Genomic DNA, 18320 nt, shown 5'->3' with positions numbered 1-18320 from the left:
AGGAGGAATCGTATTGACAAAAGGGGTGGGGGTGTAGCTCTCTATGTGAAGGAAAGCTACATGTCCCTGCAAGCTGATGTTGGCGACCAGCATGGACAGCTAGAGACCCTCTGGGTGAAAATTCATGGGGAATACAGCACAAGGGACACAACGGTGGGAGTCTACTACACACCTCCCACTCAAAGTCCTGAGCTTGACCAGGAGTTTGCCCGGGAACTGACTGAGGCCGCTTGCTCCAGGACCTTGGTTGTCATGGGTGACTTCAATTACCTGGACATCTCATGGGAGGATCACTCAGCAAAATCCGAGCAGTCGCAAAGCTTTCTCTCGTGCATGGATGACCTCTACCTGACTCAAGAAGTCTATAGGCCAACGAGAGGCAAAGCGCTGCTCGACCTGGTACTGGCTACGGGGGAAGACCTAATCGGCGACCTACTGAGCAATGGGAAGCTGGGTGACAGCGACCACGAGCTGATCACCTTCACCATCCACCGTAAAGCTGGCAAGTCAGTCAGCAACACAGAAGTCCTTGACTTCAGAAAAGCCGACTTTGACAAGCTCAAGAGGCTTGTCGGTCAGGCCCTCAGGGACCAGGACCCCAGGGAGATGGGAGTTCAAGAAGAGTGGTTGCTTCTCAAGGAAGCGATCCTCAGTGCACAAGCTAAATCTATTCCAACACGGAGGAAAGGCAGCAAGAAGGCACAGCAGCCCTCCTGGCTCTCCAGGGACCTAGCGGACCTCCTGCGGCTAAAAAGGAAAGCCTACAAAGGATGGAGGACGGGATTCACCTCCAAGGAAAATTATTCTGTGCTGGTCCGGTCCTGCAGGGAGCAAACCAGGAAAGCCAAGGCTGCAACTGAACTCCAACTAGCTTCAGGCATCAAGGACAACAAAAAGTCCTTTTTCAGATATGGGGGGAGTCGGAGGAAAAGCAAGGGCGACGTTGGACCCCTGCTAAACCAGATGGGGCAACTGACAACTGACACCCAGGAAAAAGCCAACCTATTAAATAGGTACTTTGCGTCAGTCTTTCATCAGTCCCATGGGACGCCCATGCCTGCTGTGGGACAGGGAGATCTGGGTGATGGGGATCCCCTACCCTCCATAAATGCTGACCTCGTGAAGGAACATCTTGAGAAGCTGGATACCTTCAAGTCAGCCGGCCCTGATAATCTGCACCCCAGGGTACTCAAGGAGCTGGCGAGTGTAATAGCCCAGCCCCTGGCACGGATCTTTGAAAACTCCTGGCGCTCTGGTGTAGTGCCCGAAGACTGGAAGAAGGCCAATGTGGTGCCAATCTTCAAGAAAGGGAGCAGAGTGGATCTGGCTAACTACAGGCCCATTAGCCTGACTTCTATCCTGGGGAAGATCTTAGAAAAGTTTATTGAGGCAGCCATGCTTGATGGACTGGCCCAGGCTAACATCCTAAGGGATAGCCAGCACGGGTTTGTTGCGGATAGGTCTTGTTTGACCAATCTCATTTCCTTCTATGACCCGGTGACCTATCACCTGGACGAGGGAGAAGAGATTGATGTCATATATCTTGACTTCAAAAAAGCTTTTGATCTGGTATCCCATGATCACCTCTTGGCCAAACTGGCCAGTTGTGGCCTTGGCTCCACCACGATCCGCTGGCTGGGAAATTGGCTCCATGGTCGGACCCAGAGGGTTGTAATTGATGGCAGTCGCTCATCGTGGTGCCCTGTGACCAGTGGGGTCCCTCAAGGCTCTGTCCTGGGACCCATCCTGTTCAACATCTACATTAATGATGTGGACACTGGAGTCAGGAGTGGACTGGCCAAGTTCGCCGATGACACCAAACTTTGGGGCAAAGCATCCACGCCAGAACATAGATGGGTGATCCAGGCTGACCTGGACATGCTCAGCAAATGGGCAGATGAGAACCTGATGGTGCTTAACACCAAAAAATGCAAGGTTCTCCACCTTGGGAGGAAAAACCTGCAGCATCCTTATAGGCTTGGCAGTGCTACGTTGGATAGCACTACAGAAGAAAGAGACTTGGGGGTCATCATTGACCACAAGATGAACATGAGCCTGCAATGCGATGCTGTAGCTAGTGAAGCGACCAAAACGCTGGCTTGCATCCATAGATGCTTCTCAAGCAAATCCCGGGACGTCATTCTCCCCTTGTACTCAGCCTTGGTGAGGCCGCAGCTGGAGTACTGTGTCCAGTTTTGGGCTCCACAATTCAAAAAGGATGTGGAGAAGCTTGAGAGAGTCCAGAGGAGAGCCATGCGCATGATCAGAGGTCAGGAAAACAGATCTTACGATGACAGGCTGAGAGCCATGGGACTCTTTAGCCTGGAAAAGCGCAGGCTCAGGGGTGATCTGATGGCCACCTATAAGTTTATCAGGGGTGACCACCAGGATCTGGGGGAACGTTTGTTCACCAGAGCGCCCCAAGGGATGACTAGATCAAATGGTCACAAACTCCTGCAAGACCGTTTCAGGCTGGACATAAGGAAGCATTTCTTTACTGTCCGAGCCCCCACGGTCTGGAACAGTCTGCCAGCGGAGGTGGTTCAAGCACCTACATTGAACACCTTCAAGAGTAAATTGGATGCTTATCTTGCTGGGATCCTATGACCGCAGCTGACTTCCTGCCCTTTGGGCAGGGGGCTGGACTCGATGATCTCCCACGGTCCCTTCCAGCCCTGATGTCTATGAAATCTATGAATCCCGCCAGCCTGTAGCTGCAGTGGCTGCTGGCAGCTCTGCTGGGGCTAGCTCTGGAGGTGGTGGCTAGGGGTTCACTGTGCTGCAGGGTGCGGGGGGGGGAGGGAAGGGGAGGACAGGATGGCTAGCCCGCATGCTGTCCTGCCTGGCCTGGGGCCTTGCCAGCCCTGGCGGGGCTCCTGGTTCCAAGAACCACGCATGTGGGTTGTGATGGGCCAGTGGGGGAGGTGGCAAGGGGGCAGCAGGGTCTGTGTGTGATGGGCTAGCGGTGCTGGAGCTGTGTAAGAGAGAGAGAGATGGTGGGGGTGGACTGTCCCAGGTAGCAGTGGCCTCCAGAGCCAGGCCTGGATCCCCCCTGGGCTGCTAAAGCAGCCTGGGAAGGGGGAAGCTGGCCTGCAAGGGAAGGGAAGGGACTTCCCCAGCCAGAGGCAGGCCCAGCCAGAGGCAGGCCCAGCCCAGTCCCTGAGCCCCAGTCAAGGGTTTCCCAGGAAAAGAATGGGGGCTGCTGGGACCTGGACACAGGTGCAGAGAGCAGAACAATGGGGGCTACCACTGCTGAGAGCCACAAAGCAGCAGGCGGGACCAGCCACAGCTGGAAACGTGGCTTGGTGCAGCGGGGGAATTGCTGCCGGGAGGTAGTGAGTGGGGGGCAGGAAGGGGTTGAAGATAGGGAGTGAGGGGCACTGGCAGGGCTGTGTGGGTTCTGGGTTAGGAATGAGGGGCAACGGCATAAGTAGGAGCAGGGTACAGGCACATCAGTGCTGCTCAGTGCTACAGGGCAGCTCTGGAAACAGCCACAGCTGGACCTGCATTCTGGTGAGCGAAGGGGGCAGGGAGACCTCTGATTTTCTATGATAAAAAAACCAAAATCAAACATCAGAATATACAGCTATTTAGAATGTATTTTATTATAATGATTGAGGCACTGGTAGGCTTCCAAATCGCTTTAAAATTGTAAATATATCAATAAAACACTGTGTTAATCTGATACAAATTGTGACAAAAAGGAGCAAACTCTCAAGACCCAGTCTCAGTACCAGTCTGCTCCTTTTTTCTATGGGCAAACCACCCGCCTCATTCACCCACCATGCCTTGTTGTTAAATAACTATGATGTTAATTAGGTGGGAGGCTGCCTTTTGAGTGCCCTGATGTCCAAGGGAGATAAATACAAGCTCTGAGTTTCCCTTTACATGTCCCATGCCTCGCAGATGACATACGATTTGTTATATCTCCAGCTTAAGGCTGGGCCAAACTCAATAGTTAGGCCCTAGCATACTACCCTATACAGGGCCACATGCATACCACAGCCCCTCTCACTGGGCTCTCCACCACTCCACCAGGCCTTTTACACTCATGCCTCTCTCTGGGCCTCATTCACCCTTGGGTGACCCCATAGGGCCATCAGGCTTGAATCTGCAAGCCTCAGCCAGCCCTGGCGCAGCCTTTTCAGTCTCTCCCGCGACCCTCATCTGAGTGGTGGTTGAGTGATTAATTAAACTCTGGGCCGACTTCGCCCCTCACCAAGTTACTCTTGGGCTAACACTTCCGCCCCTACACTGAGGCCCAGGGTCTTATACCCCTGCATGCTCAGGTACTCCTCTGTGAGAGTACCTGGCTCCAACTTCTGGGTCTCACACCTGTATGGGCTCAGGTGCATCTTAGTATGCATGCCTGGCCCCTCTATGCCCACCAATAACCCACCAGATGGTGGGGGCTGGGGTTAAGGCACCCCTACCCACTTTTCACTGCAGAGGTAACTGACCTGGCATTTCTTGGGGACTCCCTCACCACAAGGAATCTCACCAGGCCACCCTTCCCCGGCAGGGTGCAGTTTCGGATCATGCCCAGGACTACGGAGAGCCCTCTTTCCCCACGGCCCCAACCTCACCTCTGAGCTGTTCCAGGAGCAGTAGTTCAGCAGGGTGATGTTACTCCCTCAGTGGCAGGCAGCATATTGCCTCCCCAGCCCTGAGAGCTGGACTCTAAAATGGCCACCCTAAATCAACCACCTGCTGGCTGCCTGCTCCAGCCCGTAAAGTGATGGAGCACTGAAGCTGTGAGTCACACCGATATATAATGCTCTTCGATTTTAATCATGGAAAAATGCAGATTCGGGGGTTTTTAGTTAGAGAATGTGGGGTTTTTATCAGAGAAATTTTTATTTTTAAACAGAGAAAACCAGGATCTCCTTCAAGAGAGGAGATAAATTGCTTTGTGTGGGACCTACTGAGGTAGTTCCCTCCTTTCCACAGCAGGGAAAATTCTCACCCACATCCTCCTGAACCACCCTCTCTCTCCCTCTTGCTGAGGAAGTCCTGCCAGAATCTCAGTGTAGCTTCATATCATCTTGCAGTACAATTGACATGATCTTTGCTGCCAGGTCCAAGAAAAGAGTTGAGAACAACATCAGGACCTGTATATAGCCTTCATTGTGCTTAGTAAGGCCACTGACTTTATCAATCATGAAGCCTTGCTGAAAGTACTGGTGAGATTCAGATGCCCTGAAAAACACATCAAGGCCCTGAGGCTTTTTCATGACCAGATGACTGCAACTTCTTTGTAGTGGACTGAAGGCAGATCTATTTGTCATCCAAACAGGGATCAAGCGAGGATGCATTATTACCCGAATTCTGTTCCCTCTTTTTTTTTTTGACAGTCATCCTCATTCTCATTAAGAACCAGCTCCCTACTCAAGGCAGAATCATCTCTAATTAAACCACCCTAGCCAAGTGTCTGTCTAACCTGCTCTTGAAAACGTGTAAGAATGGAGATTCCCCAACTTCTCTAGGTAGCTCATTTCAATCCTCTCTATAAATCGCTCTTCATGCATTTAAAGACTGTTATCAAAACCTCACTCAGTCTTCTCTTTTGCAGACTAAATAATCCTGGTACTTGTAGCCTTTCCTTATAAATCCTGCCTCCCAGGCCCCTCATCACTTTTTGCTCTGTGCTGGACTCCTTCCAAACTGTCCACCTCCTCCTTCAAGTGGCAGGAGCCCAAAACTGGACACAGTACGCCAGGTGAGGCCTCAACCACTGCTGAACAGAGTAGAAGAATCACTTCCTTTTATTAGATGGGTGAAAAAGTGGACAAGCTGTCATATGGTTCAAAAGGTAGGCCCAAAAGCACGTTAAGAACAAAGTTCAGATCCCACTGATCAATCAAATTTCTCACCAGAGAACTTGAAGAAGATCTCAGAAACTTCAGAACCGTGAAAGGGAAAGAAATGACCTTGTCTTTCACAGACGAGTATTGGGTATACTTTGACCAGACTCAGAGACAAGTCACTGAAGTCTTCCTCTGCTACTCTGGGGGCTACTGCCTCATGCAGCAATGAGAAGGATATCCAGCTACAGTCACAAATTCTAGCAGCCTTGATTCTAGGGTACTTGATTCTAATAATTCCTCCTATTCTGTAGACAAAGAAATTGATGACAAAGGAGTGGGGGCTGAAGCTGGAGATGCTGATGGAGACGTATCATCTTTTTAAACTCTCCCACTGGCTGTCATGCCCACAGTCAATACAGTCACTCAGGCATAACTAGAAAAAGGTGCTGGACCTAGTGGGCTGGATACTACAGCCCCTGCAAAGGGAAACCTGCAGGCTAAAGCTGTCTCACGAAAGGAATTACTGTATTCACATTGGAAAGCAAAGAGAATGTGAGGGAAATGGCCTGAAAATACCAATGTGACTTGTCAGAGTACTGATAGTCAACTGGATCAGATAAGTCCAAAGATAGCAGCATAGAACATTCAAATGTCACTGATGGCTCCAGTGCTGACAGCCCAGATGGACCTGGGGTTAGTGCTAGTAGGGTAACAGAGAATAATGGCAACTTCAGCTCCTAGAGAACAAGGAAGTCACCTTGGTGCCATGAAGCAGAGTGGCATCACAGAAAGAGTCCATGTTAGCAGGCAGGGCACTGTTCTTTGTTTTAAAGGAGCTAGTGCTTATGAAGAACACAGTTCTAGAAAGACAGTTTATGGATGGCATCGTGTTGGCGTGGCAGAGGTCAATGTTAAATGCTCCCTGTTAGCTCTTCTGGTGCCCCTGTGATGCTTCCAAGCTTGTGAGAAAGCACAATGACCCAAAGTCTCAGGGGTCAAACAGTGAAGAGAGGAGCAAGTAGCATCTTCTTTCTCAAGAGCCTTCCTTCGGGGATTTTTCTCTTTGCCCTCTAGTACTTTGTCTCACTGCAGGCTGACTTCACAGTAGTGCCACTGCTGCAGATATTCTGGGCAGGAAGCTCACACACTTAGAGTCTCTGCATCTGGTTGGATCTTGCAGCCCAGGGTCTAAGGCTGGAGACTTCTTGAGATTTACTGAGCAGGTGAATTGAGCTCAATCTCTCTCTCCTTTCTCATTTGGGAAATGAAACATTCACAGACTGCACACTTCCCTAGATTATGAGATTCTAATAAACAATTTAACATGTCCAACATTGCTAGCTAAGGCACCATCCCAAAAGAGGAAATATATAAAGGCCTGGAGATCCTGAGGTCATGCTGGATGCAGAAAATTGAGCTATAGTCTTTTTGGGGAAAAAGAAGCCTTCACCAGCTAGAAAACCAGGGGTCCAGAGGCCAACAAACCCCCTCCCCACCTTCTCTCTCCCTTCAATGACAGGAATGAATAAACAGGTTAAAACAGTAACAAAAATTTTAAAAAGCTCCCCCCCAAACCCCACCCCCCAAAACATTAAAGCAGTAAGAAAAGATTGTAAGAATAGCAGAAACTGCCTTGGGTGGTTGGAGGAACTATTGGGTGAGGCATGTAGTGCATTTTAGGTCCTTAGAGCAGTGCAAGGAAAGGTAGACACATCTACAACTGAGGCAAAAGCCTCCACTCATGAGTGTTTGGAAAATGCATAAGGACAAGCACTCAGAGGACAAGTAATGTTAAAAGCTGAGGGGATAATGATAAACGAATAGTTCTCAAACTCTGAAATAGCTGTTTTAAACACCTTTTACCGTGTCATGAATTCATCAGCTGATCGCCTCACTGCAGAGAACTGCTTTAATTTGGCTGAAGCACCAAATTCAACATAACGTTAATAATATCCAAAGGCAGGATGAAATCTGTTTCCTCAGGGAAGAATGGCAGCTTTTAGTATCCACAATGACACCAAGTTAAGTTGGTCATAGAACTTTCCTTTACAATATTTCCACTTAAAAACTGTTTTTGATTGTATTAAGCTAGTATCTTTTGCTTTAATAATCAAAGGCCACTGGCATTCCTCTATAGCAGGGTGCATGGTCCTCTTCCTAAGATCTCTTGAGTACATTTTAACAACCCATGCAGCAGAAGATCACTGACCACTGTTGTTCCATTGCTTTTCCTGTGGCAGGTTAGGGTGATATGCCTTGTAATTGTGTGAATTAATTCATTGTGTAGTTTTAGTAATAAGTTAGACAGAGATTTGTATGGGATGGTTTGGACAGGGATGATCTTGCCTCACTCAGGAAGTTGGACTAGATGATCTCCAACGGTCCCTTCAAGTTCTACTTTTCTATGATTCAATCCCCTTTTGAACTGCTTAAACTGTCAGTCTCCACAAGTGATCTGTTATTAGTAGTTCTATAGTACCTCTGTCTTTTTTAGTACACTTTCATCATCCTTCTACACAGGTAACTCATCATGGCCTAATCAAATTATTTTGTTCTCAAGTTGTTTCACTCTATTCTGTTTGCTTATTAAAAACAGCCTGGAGTTACTAGTAATCTAATAAATCAGTGGTTTTCAACTTTTTTTCATTTGTGAACCCCTAAAAATTATTGAAAGGAGGTGTTGACTTCTTTGAATTGTAAGTGTGGATATTCACTTACTTTTGATTGAACATAGTCATCTTTGATTGAACATAGTCTGCATACCACATATTGAAAACCACTGTAATAGATCATTGTTACTTGACAATTCACTGTTTTTATCTGACAACAATTACTGACTGCACATTTAGCAAGAAAAAGGCACAATTCAGGACATGTAGTTATGATATAGATGCGGACACCAGATAATAGCAAATGTCATCTAACATCAGTGATAATTTGGGGACTATAATCAGGGCAAAGGAATAAGTATGACCTAGCATCAATCAAATGTTTTGATGTCACGTGATTACTTCCTGTGTAGCTGACAGCTTCACAGTTTTTGATGCGTTTATCCTCAGGTACATTTTGATATAGGGAAGTTCTATTATTCTCATTTGCCACATGGGGACCAAAGCAGAGAGAGACTAAGAAGAAAATTTATACTACATTCATGCTGCTCTTGAGGCTGCTCTGGGGAATATAGTCCTACCCACTGGCTCCTGTTCTAGATGCACTAAATCCAGGAATAAGGCAGGGGAACTGCTATAGGGGCCTTAATTCTGGGTCTGCCACATGACAAATAAAAATGGGTAGGCAGTCAGGATTGTGCTTCTTGGCAGCAGCCAGAAGAGCATTGGGGAAGTAGTACAGACATACCTTAAGTGACTTGCCCAGGGCTACACAGGCAATGTACTGCAGAGGAGCAAGGACTTGAGACTACATCTCCTAAGTCCTATGCTAGTACCCCAGCTACTGGGCCATCCGTATTCTTGTGAGCTATTATGCAACTAGACATCACTAAACCTGGACATCACATCATTGAATGTAGAAATCACACCTAAGTGGGGAGGCTGGTACTGTAGGCTGGGGCTGGTACTGGGTTCTTCCTTCTCAGTGTGGGGGGGAGGGCAGATTGGGGTCCCCACAGTGAGGGAGCGAGTGGGGCTGGGACTGCACAGTCAGGGCAGGACAGAACTGTGAGCAGCTTGTCCAGGGGGTGTGGTAGGAGGTGATCCCACTGCTGTGAGCACCCCTGGGGAAAGCATGGGGGGGAACATGCCCCCTGGATATGTGTTTGGGGTGAGGGCAGGCTGGTGCTGTGGGCTCGGGGTGGTGCTGGGTTCTTTCCAGTGGGGGGAAGGGGGAGAGGGGGGTTGGGCCGGGGCTGTGCTTGTGGTGGACAGTGGAGGCACTGGGAAGTCAGGGCAATGGGGGGGACCCCCTCCCTGGGCTGCTGCTGCCTACCCTAACTGCAGCCCTGGCCCAATCCCCCACTGGGAAGAGCTCGGTGTCACACCCAGCCCAAGCCCACAGCAGCAGCCTGCCCTTGCCCTGAGGACAGATCCAGGGGGCACGTGCCCCCCATGCTTCCCCCAGGGGTGCACACAGCAGCAGAAGCCATGCCTCCCTCCTCGTGCTGCCTGGCTGAGCCACTTGTGGCTCTGGCCTGCCCCAGCTGTGCAGTGCCTACACCTGCCCCAGCCCGACTTCCTCTCTCACTGTGGGGACTTTGAACTGCTCCCCCTCCCATGCCTCTTCCCCCAACAGACTTACCAGCGGGATGCTGCTCTCCAAGCTGCCAGGCTTGCATATCAGCAATCAGATTGCTATTGGCTGATATGACTTGTTAACAATTGGCCATTGATTTCAACCCAAAAAATCTTTACTGGTGCAACCCTAATATATATCTACCTACTTCGGTTAGTTTATAAGACTAGGAACAGAAATTACACATAAATAAGTATAAATAATCAGAAACCAGTTCAAATCTGTAACACAACAGAAGGTCAGTGCATATAAACCACTTGCAAAATGGCTGAAACCAGTTTAAGATAAACTGGATAAATGTAGTATCAGACTTAACTGATTTAGGTTAAATCAGTTTATTGAACTTCTGTCCCAGATTCCCCTCCAGATTCAAGTTAACTCGCAGTCCCCCACCGTTCCAGGATACTTTGCACCTCCCCCGCAACCCCCTCCCTTGCAGGGTAGGTGGGCTAGGGTTGACCCAAGCTGTCTGCTTCAACCAAGCTGGGAGGTTCAATCCAGTGCCCCTTGACTTCTAGCCTGGCCTACTGCAGGCTTGCAGCTGCATTTCTGAAATCAAAAGTGAACGCCTACTCACTTGCTTAACAATTCAATCTACACAGCTTCGACTAACATGTGAAGATTGAATAGATTCAGCCTAGGTCTTTTTGACTGTCTGTACTCAGCCTAAATGTGCAAATCTACCCTGCCTTGGTATGGAACTCAGCCACCCAAAAGGACCATGTTTGTCATGACAACACTGGGCCCCTTCAGAAGACAAGATTAATAAAATACAGCAGTGGGTCAAAGCCTTGCCTCTGCTCCCTTTGATTCATGCCTGTGGGGAAACAGCTCAAAAACAACTGATGTCTAACAAACCTACCTTTAATGCAGGCCTGATAGTCGCTGGCTGCCATTAGAAAATGTGACAGAAATTCCTACCAAGTCACTGTACTGATACAGTTTGACTATGTTACAAATGTTCCCAAAACACTGCACCTGCACATGAAATGGTAAATCAACATAGCTAAAATGAAAAATAAATTGGTCTTGTGCCCAATATATAAAGTATCAGCTACTTAACAGGGGATATGCTTACACAAAAAATTCAACCTAATAATCCAGGATCACTGCCTACAGACAAAGCCATCATGCTATCTTCAAAACTGTATCTACAATCAAATCCCACCAATAAGGAACATACACATATTATATCCTATTTCATTCTGTTTCATGCACAGCCCATTCCCAAGAAAAAAGTTACTTACACACTGCTGTCTGTCAGTGACATAGTGTCTGCATCACTTGACATGCTCTGCTGCTCACTGTCATTGGCACTGGTGGCTGGTGCTAAAGCATACCCTGTGTTGACATAGTAGGGGTTAACTGGCTCTCTCCATGGTCCATGCCTGGAAAAAATAAAATAAAATTCAGATCATACCATCTTGTACCTTGCAGCCACCACAGGTTCTAAGCAAGGGAGCCTGAACTGGCAAAAAATTGGTTACTGGCTGTTTTAGAGGTTTCCTTCATGGTCAGTTCAATAAAGGATTTCCTGGTTATGATGGCAGAGAAAGCAATGAAGGCTCAACTTCAAAGATCATAAGCTAATAAACAGAAACAAGCACAAACATGATGGTGTATTTATAAAACATCACAACCCTAGGCTAGAAAGGTGTTGTCTTATAATATATAGATATTTACCATAAGAGTTTGTTTATTTGATGTATATGCTACCCTTCCCAACAAAGGCTAGGGTGGTTTACAGTAAGAGACAAAATAGCTTATAAATAGAGGTCTACTTAAATCACGGTTCTGTGGATTTTACAGAAAACGTAAAATATGGGATTGTCTGTGATAACCAGGAAATATGGGATTGTCTCCAAAATCAACTTAAAAAAATGAAATGCATATTATTCACATAATACGCTGTTTAAGAATGTCCCAATGTTTACCACAATACAAAGACAATATAACTATATAACTAGTCATAGATCACATGACTGAGTTGCTGTCTACTTGTTCAGTAAGGTAGAATTACATGTTTCAGCCCCATCTTAATGCAATCATTTGAAGCATGAAGAGGACTGAAAATAAATTTTAGAAAGCTAAATACATTTCAGCTGGTGATAGTTCCTTACAGGAACCTCACATTCAGATAGTGGTAAATTGTTTTGTTCAATCTTGCAATGTGCCTCTGGATGGATCAAGAAAAAACCAGCATTAATCTCCATTTATAGTCTGAATCATATATAAAGTGAAAGACTTCTACAGAAGCTGAGGTCAATAAACAAACAGAAATGTCCTTGATGTTTAAAAGAATCACTGAAAGTAATTTAACAAGAAGAGAAGCTACATTTGAGCTACTGGAGGCATTCACTACTGCCAACATACCTTTGGAAAAATTGATAACCTAAAACTAAGGGAGTATTTCAGCAAGTACATACCAAATCCTGGAAGTTTCCCCTGTGCAAACAAATTTAGCCAGGATTATCTACCTGAAGCAACTGCTTTGCATGTTCAGTCTACAAGATCTACATTGACAGAATATGATTCATTTTTAGATGTAGCAGACAAATCAACAGTTGCAGAAGACAACTATGTACTCCACATTTTATTTGTACCTGGGAGCTGGAAAGACTGCAACCATGTCTGTTTTTCAAACAGAGCTGGTTCAACTCAAGTCTGTAAATTTTTAAACTGTTGCACAAGCTGTACTGAAGGCTGTTGTAAAGTATGGCATAGAATTTAACAAGATCTCAGCATTTTTTATATTTCTCATATACATGGTATGTATATGTGCAAAGTTTTCTCTGATGTGTTCCATGGAATGAAGTCCAATGCAATTCATGTTACCTGCAATGCACACATCCTTTCTTTATTAAGTCATAGCTGGTGCACATGTTTTCCTGATGTGCATATTCTGGTTTCTTTTTCTAAAAATCATTCAAACACTGTCCAGGCTGTAAGCTTCAATACAGGGAGTCCATCACCAATCAAAGAGAGGATCTAAATGCAACCATGTTACTTTCACCAGAACCAGTGCTTACAAGGTGGAATTCATGGTTTAAAGCAGTTTGCTACCATGCAAAGAAGATTAAGTACTACCTGCAATCTGTGTGTGACAAGTTTGAGATCACACCCAGCACAGAGTGTATGCTTAAATTACATAGCCTTCTAAAACAGGGCAACAGTGAAGATCAAGTTAAGTTTGTGGCTGAAAATGTGATCCGGTTCATGGAAATTCTAAAGTGGTTTGAAAGTTGGCAGATTTTGATTCACAAAGCACTCCACAAACTGATGCATTTGATAAGTTGGGTCAAAGATATGGCATCACAACTTTCAGACTGTCAAACTGAAAGGCAGTGCAGACAAAAACTGTTCCAGGCAATAGCTGAAAAGTTAAATCAGTTTTAAGTATGATCAATCACTACCAACTCAATTTAAACAACTGGCTGACTAGTTTTTTAGTTCTGTTTGCATTTTTGACCCAAATCAGGTACCTTTTCTGAGTTTTGACCCTAAGCTAATTAAATCAATCCCTGATGGCAGAAAGAACATGATAATGAATGTGCTACTTACATGAACTTTGTCAAAGAATGTCAGATACCTTTAAATGTAACTGAGTTTGGGGAATTTTTTGTGGTTGGTTTTCACATCTCTACAACTTGGCAAAACTCTGCCTTACAATTCCAGCCAATTCAGTGGATGCAGCACATGTGATCCCAGTGTATAGACAAGTCTTCACACCACAGAGATAGAGGATATCAGCTGCGACTGCTAGTGGATGTTGCTAGTGTTAACTAAAATGAATCATTTTTATTAAGGATAGCATAAATTAATATATTGGTAGTAATATTTAGATTTAGCGCCGCACGGGATGACAAGGTCAAACAGTCACAAACTCCTTCAGGACCGTTTCAGGCCAGACATAAGGAAAAACGTCTTTACAGTCTGAGCCCCCAAGGTCTGGAATAGACTGCTACCGGAGGTGGTTCAAGCACCTACTCTGAACACCTTCAAGAGAAATTTGGATGTTTATGTTGCTGGGATCCTATGACCCCAGCTGACTTCCTGCCCCTGGGGCAGGGGGCTGGACTCGATGATCTACCGAGGTCCCTTCCAGCCCTAATGTCTATGAAATCTATGAAGTATGATAAATTATATGATATAATTTACTTTCCATGAAATTTGCTATTAAATTATACTGTATATGCCTCTCTTGGTCTCTACCATGGTATGGAAATCTGGGACTTGGGGGCTGCTTTAATAGAGATGGGAGGGCACTAATTCACAAGTAAAAAGACTTCATTCACATTTCTACTTTCTTGCTTATAGACATCTATTTATACATGTACTTTAACTCTGTATTTGATGTACTGTGATTCAAATTAAATTATACCATGTCTTTTCCCTCCAAATCCATCTTGGGATCTAAGGTTCAACTCTGAATGCCATCTGATGGCAATTTTTTTTTAAGTCCATGCCATAGGAAAATAACTTCCACTTGAAAAAGGAACTTTGCTTTTTTATAGATTAAGTATGAGGAACACTGACGGTAACTGTAACCATGACCTGCTAGCCTTAGGATGGGGAAACCAAAGTGAGTTAACAGAAAACTGTAGTTACCACTGTTAGAACTGATGAACAGTAAGAGGAGTTGGTTGTCTTGTTCTGCAGAACCACAAGGAGAAAGGAATCCAATCCACGCATTAGCTAGGTGTTTAGAACCTTCCTTTGCTCAGCAGAGCAAATCTTTTGAAAACAATTATTTGAGCAATGGGAATGCACCTTGTTCACTTAGAGTTGGCTATTTTCCTCTTTTGCAGGGAAAGAAATATTGGGGAAATGGAAGATAACATAGCACACACATGACTTCAGAGACAAATGTTCTATACTTGATTTTTATAGCCTACTCAGCTTCAATCAGATAGGCTAGGGATGAAGACTATGGCTCACTGATGTTACTTATAGTCACAGACCTAAATCTCACTCCATTTGGTATGGCTGGAAATGTAAAATATTTTTAAATTATATGAGCTAAAGTCTCTTTTTAACACTGCCTTTTCCTAATGAACAGTGTGTTCTATTATGTGGTTCTGAAGATCTATTATTTATCTTATCCCTAAGGTAGTGTCTTCATAAAATAGTTTTGGGGTATGAGAAGGCATGGAAGAAAGAATGAAGACACTTGTTAGATACACAGATAAGTGTCCAGACAAAGTTGGCACTGATTTAAATTGGCTTAACAGGCTTGGATGTCTATTTGCTTTAGGTGTAAACTGCATTTAAATGGGTATGTTATGTGTGTCCATACCCTGTGTGTTGAAACAGAATGAATGGGGCAACTGAACAGGCCTCCAGAGTTTTATTGCTCCCCAAGAAGTAAACCATGCATAAAAGATACAGATTAAAAAAAATATTGTACTTATTGTGAAAATGACTTATTTTATTACTCGTTACAGGAGTGGCAAACAGGAGCATTTCCATTGTAACAGCGTTATTGACCCCCAAATTCCTCCAGACTATCCCTATGTATGAAGAAGCAATGCATAACCTGATGGGCATGAGAAAGAAAAGAAAACATGTCTTTAGTGGTCACTTTTCTATTAATGTCTCCAAGGACCCAAATGTCTCCAAAGACCCAGGGAAAGATTACGCATTTCTATTTCAGCAAACAAGCAACTGACACTATTTTTATTTAATGCTACATAATACAATATAAGTGTTATCACTGAAATATGATCACCTGAATTGTCCAAAAGGAGACTCAGCACCATCTGGAGTTGTGCATCTTTTCTCCTCATAAATCTGCCATAAAAGCACAAGCTTCCATATTGGTACCATTTATAGTACAGAAGAGGTCCAAGATTTCAGTCACAATCAGAGTCTCTGCCTCTGCCTAGCAGTATACAAACACCTTGGCTACAGGCAGACATTACACATAAACTGGTTTAAGTGATCTGAAACTGGTTAAACCTGTAACAGAACAGATATTCAGTTCATGTAAACCAGTTTCAAAATGGCTGAAACTGATTTGAGATAAACCTGGTTGAATGTAGTATCAGATTTAACTGATTTGGCTCAAATTGGCTTACACAACGTTTGTCCCAGACCCTTCTCTGGTTTAAGTTAAACCAGACTCCCTCAGCATCCTGGTATGCTCTCTGGGCTGGGCTCTCTGCTGCAGCCCAGACAGGCTGGGCCCGCTCCTCTGCTCCCCAGCCTCAGCAGGAGCAGGGACGGGCCTGAGCAAGGTCTAGTCAGGGAGGGATTCAATTCCCCCTCTCTCTATCCCACTGGCAAGGACCTGAGCTGGGTCTGTCGGGTCCTCCCCGCTTGCTGCAGCAGCAGCAGGACACCATGGCCCCTGAGGCAGAGGGGGGCAGGGAGGAGAGTTAGTTTCCCCTCTGCTGCCATTGGCAGCTGGGTTTGCCTGCCATCACCACCATGCTTACTCCCTGCTGTGGAATAGGCCTCCTGCTGTCCCCTCCACTGGACACTGGAGGAAGGAGGAATAACGCCCCCATCCCTGCCCCCCTCCCCCAAGGGGCCCTGTTTAGCCATGCCCCCTCTCAGCTACTGCAGCGGGAGGGGGCAGGGGCCTTGTTAGGGGCAGCCCCTGTCAATGACGGGGAGCACAAGTCCATTCCTCTGGGGTCTGCTCGGCCTGGCCACAGCTGCCGCTCAGTCTGCACTCGGGGCAGCGTCTGGTGCAATAAGCCCCTCCTCTTGGGAGGGGGATGGCCCCAAGCACAGACTGAGCAGGGAATCTGACTCCCTGCCCCCTCAGAGGCCCTGCAGGCAGTATCTGGCCCCGCCCCCGGCCCACCCGGGGGCTGGAGTGGTGAGGGAGGAGCTACTGTGACTGGGGCAGCAGCCCTGTCCCTGTTTCCCCAAAAGCGAGCCTTTTCCTTGTGGGGGCTGCGCTGCTGGGCGGGCAGAGTTCCTGGGGAGCACGGTGGCACTTGGAGGCTTGCACGGCTCTGGCCCTCTGGATGCTGGTGCTGCCACATACAGCCTGCTGCAGCTCTGCTGGCCTACTACGCACCGCCCCTGCTGGCAAGGGGCTTGCGTTCCCTGACATTATGACAGAGGCTGCTGCCCCCAACAAGGGCCCTGCCCATGAGTGACTGGTGCCTCCTGAATCTGGGGGGGCACCCACAGAAGCCACCAACAGCGGTGGCCCTGTCAGGTGGAGCACCAGCCCTACTGACAGCATTAGGGTCGGCAATCGGGGGTACTGGCCCCATCAGGGGGGCACGTGAACCCCCATGCATCCCCTACCAATTGCCTATGGCCCTTCCCCCTCCTGCTGCAGTTGTTGGGTGGGGGGCATAACCAGACAAGGGGTCCCTGGAGGGGGTGGGGGGAGGAGACAGGAAGGTTATTTCTCCTCCTTCTGGCGTCCAGTGGAGGGGACAGCAAGGGGCCTATTTTGTGGCAGGGAGCAGGCCTCACAGTGATGGCAGCCAGACCCAGCTGCCAGTGGGGGCAGAAGGGTGATTAACTCTCCTCCCTGCCCCCCTGTGCCTCAGAGGCCATTGTACCCCATTGCTGCTGCAGTGAGGGGGGACTCGGCTTGGGTCCCTGCCAGTCGGACGGGGGCGTGGAAATTAAACCCCTTCCTGGCCAGTTCAGCCTAGACTGGCCATGGCCCCCCAGCACAGCTTCCCTGAAGCCAAGGATGTGATCTAGACTAACCTGTAAAGGTTTAATCAATTTAGGCTCTAGCTTTGTGAATGTCTGTCCCTAGCTCTCAAGACAAGGTCTCTGCCTTGGTCCATACAAATTTAAATTAAGACAAATTCAAAAGTCACAGTGCAGAAGGTGAGACAAAGGTAAAACTGATATGAAGAGTCATAACATAGACTATTTATTGTGGATAGGTGGCAGGTTTCAAGTCTTTTATAGGATATGGATAGAATAAAATAATCTCAGTAATCCCTGCTGTTCACCTGTCTAGCTACCTAATACATAGTAAAGCTACTCTCAAACACAGTGATGCTCCTGCCCCATTATAATTATTGTCAGCAACCCAGTCAGTCTGGGTTCATGTTGGTGCTTTACATAGCTCTGGCAGTCATCTCAGCTCTTTTGTACCATCCACTGTTATGCTGTTCTTTGACCCTCTAATGAAGTTCTGCTACAATTCAGCCCTGATCACCAGGAATCCTGGTTTTCTCCAATTTAAAATAATCCCCAATTTTCAGTTAAAAAAAAAGTAACCCCAAATCCACATTTCTCCATGACTTAAATGAAACACCACTAATATACAGATAGATA

The 18320-nt window shown here is 46.6% G+C and overlaps 1 protein-coding gene across 2 annotated transcripts in view; it reads right to left on the bottom strand.

The window, feature by feature from the left end:
- AXIN1 (axin 1) overlaps window positions 1-18320 on the bottom strand; it is a 233584-nt gene that overhangs the window by 83417 nt on the left and 131847 nt on the right. For both annotated transcript variants that reach the window (XM_090023710.1, XM_090023712.1), the window contains exon 3: window positions 11303-11443. In XM_090023710.1, coding sequence (XP_089879836.1) covers window positions 11303-11443 — 141 coding nt within the window. The remainder of the gene's footprint in view (window positions 1-11302; window positions 11444-18320) is intronic.

Source organism: Crocodylus siamensis, chromosome 12, assembly GCF_052110815.1.
Source record: "Crocodylus siamensis isolate JL-2025a chromosome 12, ASM5211081v1, whole genome shotgun sequence".
Taxonomy (NCBI): Eukaryota; Metazoa; Chordata; order Crocodylia; family Crocodylidae; genus Crocodylus; species Crocodylus siamensis.
This window is presented reverse-complemented; position numbering and strand designations above follow the sequence as displayed.